Below are 8,982 nucleotides of genomic sequence, written 5' to 3'. Positions count from 1 at the left end.
AAAACTTTTAGATCATGAGCTAATCAGCATAACCAGATTTGTTAGTACAAATTTGTCACAAACTATCTGGAATGCAAATACCCTACTTAGAATAAAACATAAAATTCTGGAACAGAGAATATAAAAAAAATCAAAGCTTACATCTCTTTTTTTTTTTTTTTTTTTTTTTGAGATGAAATCTCACTCTGTCTTCCAGGCTGGAGTGCAATGGTGTGATCTTGGCTCACTGCAACATCCGTCTACTGGGTTCAAAGGATTCTTCTGCTTCAACCTCCCAAGTGGCTGGGATTACAGGCGCCCGCCACCAGGCCTGGCTAATTTTTCTGTATCTTTAGTAGAGATGAGGTTTCACCATGTTGGCCAGGCTGGTCTCGAACTCCTGACCTCATGATCTGCCCTCCTCGGCCTCCCAAAGTGCTGGGATTACAGACATGAGCCACCGTGCCTGGCCAAAGCTTACATCTCTTTAATAACTTATGTCAAGCTTTCACAGGGGTCTGTTCTTTTTGCCTAACATGAGTTTAATCGGGCTATGAATTGAATTAACACCTTTTAATATTAGATCAATTAAAAGCATAAATTGGGCCCTTGTACAAATACAGATTGACTTTTATTTTTAGAAAAAGAATCAGTAATTATGAGATTTGTATTTTTATGATCTGTTTTGATTTATCATATGATGTTTATAATAAAATTAAAAGCATGGCCTCAATTTGCAGTGAAGAAAAAAAAAAGAGCCACACATACAAGGCAAAATGATTTTGTTTTTATTATAAATCACATGGAAACATTTCTTGAAAGAGTTAGAGCCTTTGACATCACAGGTCAAGTGATTATACTATTTCTGAGTCAATGAATAATGTGATACATGCATTATTATTAATAATAGAAATTTCAGAACCATAGTATGTGCTGCATATGGATTGTGTTTGTTCTGTTTCTAATAGCTAGAAACCAGTGCCTGAAAGAAACTCCAATTAAAATGCCAGTAAATTCAACAGGAACAGACAAGTTAATGACAGGTGTCATTAGCCCTGAGAGACGGTAAGTGTTTGGTTTTTTTAGGTTCTAATCTTTAGTGTATGTAACCAGATTTCCTTTTTCATATATTAATAGACCTGATTAAGGTAAATCATCACATAGATTCTGTTGGAGAGTAGGAATATCTGTTTATATGTGGATGACCTGTGGCCATTCCTGGACATGTAGCCACTGCCTTCCTCATGGGGTAGAATTGTGAAACTGATCAGCAGTAGGACGGCACCTTAAGTACAACGGGCTGGGAAGACAGTGGACCTCATCTCAGCCAACTAGTTGCCTCTCTGAGGCCCATCTTACCCTTCTCTTTGGCCAGTGAAATATAGATATCCACTAACAGATTGTAGTCCTCCCAAATCGTAAAGATACTCACTGTTGTTTCAAAGAAAATCCTCTGTATGAAAAGTTCTGCAGCATAGGTAACCCTTCAAGTTGCTATTCTTTTATAGCAGTTTCTTAAAGGCATTGTCTATTTTAGAGACAATTGGGAGAATTAGAATGTGAACAGGGTATTAGATATTATGGAATTATTATTAATTTGTTGATGTGATAATGGTATCGTCTTTATGGAAGACAGCATCCTTATTCACTGGAGATGTATACTGAAGTGTTTCAGAGTGAAGTGTCATGATATCTTCAGATGAGTTACTTTCAGTTGGCTTAGCAAATAAGTAAATTTAATGTATATAAGTAATACATTAAATACAAAATTATTTACTTATAAGTAATTTAATGTATTACTTATATACATTAAATTTATGTATATAGATATATGCATTGATATATATCTGTATACATATGCACATTAATATATTATCTATATCCATACAGAAAGCAAAGTGGCAAAATATGAACAATTGTTGAATCTAGGAGGATATACTGGTGTTCACTGTACTCTTCTTTGAACTTTTCTATATATATGACATTTTTTAAAAAGGAAGGGGATAAATAGTTTTGCTGAGTGGCAGTTGCCTGGTGGAAGGGTGACAGCTCCTGTCCAGGAGGAAATGGCTTTGGTGCTTCCTGATGAGGAGAGAGGTGATCTGGCCCTGGCATACCTGAATGAGGCACCCTAATGTGTATGAAGGGACAAAAGTTCGCCCTTGCGGACCCCACAGGCCGGAGGCCCAGCTCTCCTCATGCCTTTTTTGTTTTGTTTCAGGTGCCGCTCAGTGGAACTGGATCTCAACCAAGCACATATGGAGGAGACTCCAAAAAGAAAGGGAGCCAAAGTGTTTGGGAGCCTTGAAAGGGGGTTGGATAAGGTTATCACTGTGCTCACCAGGAGCAAAAGGAAAGGCTGTGCCAGAGATGGGCCCAGAAGACTGAAGGTAAGCAGGCTGGAATTCTTTCATATGGATTTCAGAAGCTGACTGCTAATGGATTGCCTTTTTTTTTTTTTTTTAAAGGTACTGAATGAATTTATCAGTGTTTTTTATTTGAGTATTTATTCACTTAGTTAATATATGTTTTTTGAGCAACTAAAATATGTATGTTATTGTGCAGTCGGTAAATAGATACAGTCACTCCCTTCAAGGAGCAAACAGCTATCATTGAAATATTCAAGAGCAGTTGGAGGGATTGGTCACAGGGGCAACATGGAGGTGAGGAAGCAGTGGGCACAGATGGAGAACTGAGAGCTGCCTTAAGGAGGGGGACTTGAGCTTAGTTGTGTCCCTGATTCATGGATACTTTGTAGGCCCTCATGAAATATTTGAATGCATGGGAAGATAATTGGAACTTTGAGTGTGGTGTGTGTCAGGAAAACAGTGAGTGACAAGCGGGGAAGGTAGGCTGGAAGGGCCTCAAGGCCTGGCTAAAAAGATGTGGATCTTATTTAATAGACCCAGTATGCTTTAAAAGGGTTAATGTGTCACTGGTGTGGACAATATATTTGGTCAAGGAAGGAAAGGAAAAATAAACTATTAGTTGATATAAAGTACTTTTTATTCTCTTGGATTCTCTCTGAGCATTCATTCAAACACCTAATGAATACATGTTTGTTTTGTGGAAGGGGAGTAATTAAGAGGTAAAGGGATGAATGAGACACAGCCCGTGTCCTTGAGGAACTCTTAGGCTGGCTGTGAAAACAGGCTGGGATGTTGTTCTGACACACTGGGCTCAGTGCTATAGTAGAAACACGTTCCAAGAGGTGTGGACCCAGAGCGGGGGAGAAGATGGTAGTGTGCCCATCATTTGGGGACTGGGTCTGTGTTTAGTTTTTGCACTGAGACTCTCGTAATGAGCAAATCTGGGTGGTTTGAGGGAAGGAAAATGCTGAGCTATTGGGCAGAAGGGTGTTTCAGAGGAGAATGTTCTGAGATCTCATTTGTGTTCTGTCTTAAAGTGGAAGAAGATAGGATTTATCCACTAGCAGTCATTGCCTTGAACTTACGTAGTATGCTGAGAAGTTTACGTTACATACGGCTGTTTATTAGGCATATTTTATTCTTTTGTTCTGAAATTTCTCTGGTTGGAGATAGTTAAGTATTTCAAGGACTGACACTGGGATTTAAAAAAACCATAGTACCATTGCACTGAAAAATGTTAAATAAAATTAAGGAAACTAGTTCAACCATATATATGTATATATACATTATTGAGAAGCTCAGCAGTTACCAAATACTAATGGATAATGTTCTAAAAATGGTCACTTATGTAAATATTTTGGAACCTGAATGCATTTTTCAATAGAAACTACTGTGGTATTAGTTGGCTTTCTAGGGAGTTCTCCAGTACTTCCAGAATGTAGGAGAAAAACCACAAGATTGGGAATGAGAAGACCTGGGTTCTGGCTCCAGCTTTGTACTATATAGCTTTGATAAATCATTTTATTCCTGATCTCCTCAGTTTCTTCATTTGTACAATCTGGAAAAATGCCTACCCTGGCAACCTCACAGGGCTGAGATGTAGAAACAAGACTACGTATGGGATGCTACGTGGCGTATTAAATACTTCATTAGTATAAGGTGGTATTTCCAACATCAAGGATTACTATCAGTGTTGAGCACTTTACCCCCCCATGTATAGGCCCATGGTCTAATTAGCAGAGTGCTAAGATCAAAAACTTTAACTTTAGATCTTTAACACTTTTTATTGCTTTTAAGTTTTTGCAAAACTGAAGGACTGCCTTTGGGAAATTAACCTTATTTTTTTCCACCAACTTCAAATACTGTACTAAAAACTATACACTTACCAGAAGAGCTGCAAGGATAGTAGAAATAATACCATAGTTTTTAAAGATAGCAAATCATATGTAGTTATGTCCTCTTTTAGGAAGCAGTCTATTAAAAATCCAAAGTTTAAATAGATAAATTAGGATTCATTCTTTATTTTACCAAAGCAGTAATTTATATTGTGATTTGAAGGTGTTCAGTTTATTATTAATATCGTCTTGACAGAGCCAATTTAGTTTGGTGAAAAGAGTGCTAGATCAGGAACCAAGAAAGAGAGGGTCCCTTTGTTAACACTCAGTTTCACGACATTTGCTATATGGGTGTATTGTGTGCACTATTATTTATCTGGTATTTTCTTTATGTTGACTCTCCTTTAACAAATAGATTTATAGAGATACAACTGATATATAATAAACTTGCACATATTTTATTTTATTTATTGTTAATTTTTTGAGGCAGAGTCTTGCTCTGCTGCCTAGGCTGCAGTACAATGGCATGATCATAGCTCACTGCAGCCTCAACCTCCTGGGCTCAAGTCATCCTCCTGCCTCAGTCTCCTGAGTAGCTGGGACACGTGCCACCACACTTGGCTAAGTCTTAATTTTTTGTAGAGACGAGGTCTCACTATGTTACCCAGGCTGGTCTTGAACTCCTGAGCTTAAGTAATCCTCCTGCCTTGGCTTCCCAAAGTGCTGGGATTACAGTCATGAGCCACCACACCTGGCCAACTGTGCATATTTTAAAGTACAGTTAATATGCTTTGGCATTATATATAACATCTGTGAAATGATTACCACAATCAAGATAATTTTTTAAAACTCAAATTTATTTAAAAGGAAACATATATCATTAGGTTTTTTGTTGTTGTTGTTAATTATGTTTTCTAAATCAGATGGGAACAAATACATATTTAATACAAATATGTTTTCTAAATCAGATGGAAACAAATACATATTTAAAAATATTTATCCATGTGCCACCCAGAATTACCTTGTATATCTCATATCACACTATGAGAAGCACTACCTTAAGAAACTTATATCTCTTCTTTGGGCAATAGGTTCTTATTTTGAAAAGTTGGATACTTTTTTCCCTCAGCATTTTATTTATACAATGAACTCAAACCTGAAAGATATAGAAACTAAGGTTTTGTTTGACAGTGAAGGTACTTACCAGAAAGGGAGGGATTTTTGTGTGTCCAGGACCCGCTAAAACAGTGCCTAGCACATAGTAAATATTCAAAAAATAGTTGTTGAATGAATGAAGGATAAATATCAATTAGGAATGAAATTATCTCTCAGGATTAGGCTCTCAGTCAATGAGAAAAAATAACATGACATTACTTTTTTAAAGGAATACCTGTTACATTTATTTCCTCATATAACTGTCATAAAATCAGCTCCTGGAACTCTATAATATTCTTTTTTTTTTTTTTGAGACAGAGTCTCGCTCTGTCACCCAGGCTGGAGTGCAGTGGCACGATCTCAGCTCACTGCAAGCTCCGCCTCCTGGGTTTATGCCATTCTCCTGCCTCAGCCTCCCGAGTAGCTGGGACTACAGGCGCCCGCCACCTCGCCCGGCTAGTTTTTTGTATTTTTTAATAGAGATGGGGTTTCACCGTGTTAGCCAGGATGGTCTCGATCTTCTGACCTCGTGATCTGCCTGTCTCGGCCTCCCAAAGTGCTGGGATTACAGGCTTGAGCCACCACGCCCGGCCTGTATTCTTTAAATAATCCAGAAAGAATTAAGGAAACATATCCAACTAACTACAAAGCAAACTTCGTATGGTGTTTATCTTTCTGTGGTATACATTTCAGGACTGTTAATGTCTCTTAAAATAGTGTGGGAAGGGGAAAACAAGCATAGCTCAAACAATTAGATGGATGCTCTTTAATATTTATTTCTTTAAAAGGAGTGGTAGGAGAGGAAGATGAAAATATGAAAAGGAAGCTATGGGTGTGGTTACTAATAACCATCATTTCTCCAAACTTTCCCAGTGTGCCATGAACTCACTAAGAGTTGACTGTAAATTCCTTGGTATTTTTCAGGAAATAGTTCCATTTGAAATGGTACTATATTGAGGAGTTTTGGAACTCTTGATCTGGTGTGATAGTCTTTGTGTTGATGTAAAAATTTACTTGTCTTCTTTTTCTTTTTTAAGCTTCACTATAATGTGACTACAACTAGATTAGTGAATCCAGATCAACTCTTGAATGAAATAATGTCTGTCCTTCCAAAGAAGCATGTTGACTTTGTACAAAAGGGGTAAGAAGCACATTTACAAGCTGTTGCATTTATTACTTAATGTCTTTTGGACTTTGAGAAAATAGGGGTTGGTTGGGTGCTGTGACTCATGCCTGTAATGCCAGCATTTTGGGAGGCTGAGGTGGGCAGATCACTTGAGGCCAGGAGTTCAAGTTCAGCCTGGCCAACCTGGAGAAACACCATCACTACTGAAAATACGAACAAATTAGCTGGGCGTGGTGGCGCATGCCTGTAGTTCCAGCTGCTTGGGAGGCTGAGGCATGAGAATCACTTGAACCCGGGGCTGGAGGCTGCAATGACCTGAGATCACACCACTGTACTCCAGCGTGGGTGACAGAGCGAGACTCTGTCTCAGAAAAAAAAAGGGAAAATAGGAGTTGGTCTCCCCACCTCTGTGCTTTAGAAAAAATATATTTCTCCCACCTCATTCCAAAAGCTTTTAAGGTAGTGTTATTGCTTATAATTTATTCTCTTTTGTTTGGTTCAAGCTATAAAAGTTTTAGAAGCATAGATATTGTTCTACTTTCAAAGTTAGACTTTTTATTTCAAAATAGGAAAATTCAAAATTCTTCTGGCTTTCTTGTAGATCCTCTATTTTCCTTTGATTTTCTGCTTTACAATAATATTTATAAATTATAATTAAATTTGTGAGACATTTCAAACAAATCAGGGATTTATATAGAATCCTTCTCTTCATGACTGGCTGTTTTTCAGGGCTGGATTTTCAGTGCTTTAGGAAGTTTTTTCACCTTATTTCTCTCCTTTTGAAGGAACTGCCATCAAAAGCTCCTTGGTTTTGATCTCCTGGTCTCAATAGCCAGGCCTCTTCTGGTTACCCAGGATGGCCATATTTCTAAGCATTTCCATTCAATTATTTCCCTTTAAAATTTATTTATTAAAGCAGCCAGTAGAGACACGCATGGATTTAAACATGTAAATAGAATAGTCAATATAGAGTAAGATTTTAAGAAACATTCTTGTACAGATATAGTTTTACTTTTTACTTACCTGTAAATGTTGGCAAGCATTCCTTCTATGAACCCTGGCATTCCTCTCAGGCTTCATTAGAACACGTCTCTCCCACTCTGATCTCTTCTTCATGCTTGGGGCTTATGAGCCTCTGGGCATATCTCTGTCACAGGCCTCTCAATGATCTGTTCTCTAACATGTGACTAAATTGTTCTATGCCTCATCTTCCTGTCAAGAATCTTAACTACAGGGTGCTCCTTTTGGCATTTCTGATGTTGACTGCTTATTTTTGAGAGATCAAGCCTCTTTCCCAAAACACATGACTAAGTTACTAAGAAAAAGAATATTTTGGTACATAACAGTGTGAAACAGAAAAAAGTACGTAACAGAAACAATGTAACTTCTCCACACATCTGCGGAACAGCACCTAATCAGGAACCCTTAAGTATTTAGGGAATTGAAACTTAAAATCAGTTCTATTTATTGAAGATTAGTAAGACAAAACTCTAAAATAGAATGTAAACTAATTAAAAATTATTTACATGAATTAAATTTATCCAACTTTTCAGGGTCATACATATGTCTTAAGATGAGTTTCAGGCTTCATTTTGGCTGGGCCTTTCCATTCTCAGAGTAGATAATGTGGCAGTTCTAGCTATAAATGCTATACATTTCAGTTATGGAAATATATCATTTCCTTGGGCTTTTTCTTCTGCTTTTCTTTCTGCCATAAAGTGATGTGATGATCATAACCTCTTATTACTAATTAGAAAAACCTCAAAAACACGTGCCTTTCTGACAGGTTAGTGGCTTCAGCTTTATTTATATGAAGGACAGAAGTTTCTGACAAGGCTCACACATACGAAATATTATCTTTCTTGCACTTTCCTTTGTTGTGAATGTTGTGGAAATGCCCAGTGTTTGCAGATTACACTGTTGAAAGGGTTACGTAAAGAATGCCAGATTTCTTGAGCATGAATGGCATGTATAGCTATGAAATAGGGGCTTTTCTTTGGAGCAAGGGAGAATTCTAATAAAGCCTTTTCATGCTTATTCTTAGGATCCTAGTTCAGTTTCTGGGAAAACACCAGTCATACTCTATTACTATAGCATAGTTAGGTCATTTGGAAACTGTAAACAGTAATACTTTGCTTAATATGAAATAATGGTTCATTTCCTCCACTGGCCTCCTAGAGGCTTAGAAAACTCTTATACAGAATATGGTTCTCCTACTAACTAGCTTCTTATCTTGTTTTTTGCAGTTATACACTGAAGTGTCAAACACAGTCAGATTTTGGCAAAGTGACAATGCAATTTGAACTAGAAGTGTGCCAGCTTCAAAAACCGGATGTGGTGGGTATCAGGAGGCAGCGGCTTAAGGGCGATGCCTGGGTTTACAAGAGATTAGTGGAAGACATCCTATCTAGCTGCAAGGTATAATTGATGGATTCTTCCATCCTGCCGGATGAGTGTGGGTGTGATACAGCCTACATAAAGACTGTTATGATCGCTTTGATTTTAAAGTTCATTGGAA

General features: G+C 37.6%; 1 protein-coding gene across 11 annotated transcripts in view; it reads left to right on the top strand.

Moving 5' to 3' along the window:
* The window catches only part of MELK (maternal embryonic leucine zipper kinase), a 122,354-nt gene that overhangs the window by 111,278 nt on the left and 2,094 nt on the right, over positions 1–8,982 (top strand). For 9 of the 11 annotated variants that reach the window (XM_012000592.1, XM_012000586.1, XM_012000589.1 and 6 more), the window contains 3 exons: positions 948–1,044; positions 2,201–2,369; positions 6,376–6,479. In XM_012000592.1, coding sequence (XP_011855982.1) covers positions 948–1,044; positions 2,201–2,369; positions 6,376–6,479 — 370 coding nt within the window. Of the gene's footprint in view, positions 1–947; positions 1,045–2,200; positions 2,370–6,375; positions 6,480–8,710; positions 8,969–8,982 lie in introns of those variants that run through there. The other 2 variants (XM_012000591.1, XM_012000588.1) reach the window with 2 other exon arrangements.

This window comes from Mandrillus leucophaeus, unplaced genomic scaffold (assembly GCF_000951045.1).
Source record: "Mandrillus leucophaeus isolate KB7577 unplaced genomic scaffold, Mleu.le_1.0 Scaffold632, whole genome shotgun sequence".
Lineage (NCBI taxonomy): Eukaryota > Metazoa > Chordata > Mammalia > Primates > Cercopithecidae > Mandrillus > Mandrillus leucophaeus.
This window is presented reverse-complemented; position numbering and strand designations above follow the sequence as displayed.